This window comes from Morone saxatilis, unplaced genomic scaffold (assembly GCF_004916995.1).
Source record: "Morone saxatilis isolate NCDOM2014 unplaced genomic scaffold, NCSU_SB_2.0 Contig24, whole genome shotgun sequence".
Lineage (NCBI taxonomy): Eukaryota > Metazoa > Chordata > Actinopteri > Moronidae > Morone > Morone saxatilis.
Window position 1 is genome coordinate 25,837,817 of NW_023339807.1, and position 1,238 is coordinate 25,839,054.

General features: G+C 41.8%; 1 protein-coding gene across 1 annotated transcript in view; it reads right to left on the reverse strand.

Annotated features, from left to right (window-relative positions):
- Positions 1-254: 254 nt before the first annotated feature.
- The window catches only part of LOC118336536 (gamma-aminobutyric acid type B receptor subunit 2-like), a 6,913-nt gene continuing 5,929 nt past the window's right edge, over positions 255-1,238 (reverse strand). Inside the window, 2 exon segments of the mRNA XM_035673204.1 lie at positions 255-498; positions 959-1,067. Of these exon segments, the coding sequence (XP_035529097.1) occupies positions 354-498; positions 959-1,067 (254 nt within the window). The 3' untranslated portion in view covers positions 255-353.

Here is a 1,238-nt window from a genome sequence, read left to right on the forward strand (position 1 = left end):
GTACAGACAGCTAATAGGACCGCTAACTAGCTAATAGCAGCTAGAACAGTTAGCATATGCAGCAGTGCAGCGGTATGAAACTTCCTGTGCTACAAGAGAAAAGGTCCTAATGAAACAATCCTCTGATACTTTGGTCCTGGTGACGAGGAGCAGCTCCCGAACAGACGACGCTGAGCAGCTTCTCTTCAACATATTCCATCCATTTCAGGAATATAAAACATTTTCTTCACATTTTAGATTTTTATTTATCAATTAATAACACAAAGTGCACTGTTTATATTTCCATATACGTCTATAGAAATAAATACAGTCAGTCACAGCTGCCGTCTGATTGGTTGAGCAATAATGTGGCGTCAGTCGTACAGGAAGTTTCCATCGGCGTGATCGAAGGCCTCCCGGCTGCCGAACAGACTGGAGCTGCTGGCGCTGACACCACCGACGGCGGGCAGGTAGGAATGATGGAGGATGGGCAGCTGCACGGACAGCCGGCGCCGCACACTGAGAGGAACCACAGGAAGGAAATTAAACCACAAAAACTACAAACATCGCACACGAATCGATGAACTAATGTGACGCAGTGAGTCACATCACTGCTGGGTGCTAAATCTAAATAAATATTAACGGCAATGTTTAATTATTCCGTTAAAACAGTTGAAAACATGCAAAAATACTCTTCATTCATTCTAATATGTGGATATCCTTCAGTGCCTCATCCTTAACGTTAGCTCTCTGGCTCGTAGCATAATGTTAGCTCTCTGGCTCAACTCACTTATGAGACAAGTTTCCAAATTTATTTTCTCAACCACATTTCCAAAAAAAACAGTCAAAACTAAAATTTGAACAAACATCTCAAAGTTTCATTGAAGAATTTAAACTGTCCCAAAGTGTCTGTAGTGAGTTTATAAAGTGTCTGCTCTGGATTTTACAGGTAAATACGGTTTGTTTGTTGTGGACTCACCGTTCAGGAGAGTTGATGCTGTCTGGACTTGCAGGTTTCCTATCTGAGCTTCTGTCCTCAGAGCAGACCTGAACCACATGAGTCCACGTCACAGATCTGACCTCCCCTGCTGAGAGAAAAGGTTGATTATCATACTGATTAGAGAGACTGGAGCACTGTCAGTTAACACTAACTAAGCTGTAAACAGGAGTTATGTTATAATACTGACTCCAGTTTAAAAGAGATTATAAAGCAGCAAACATTATATTCTCTATATACAGACACAGAGTCACATGGTGTC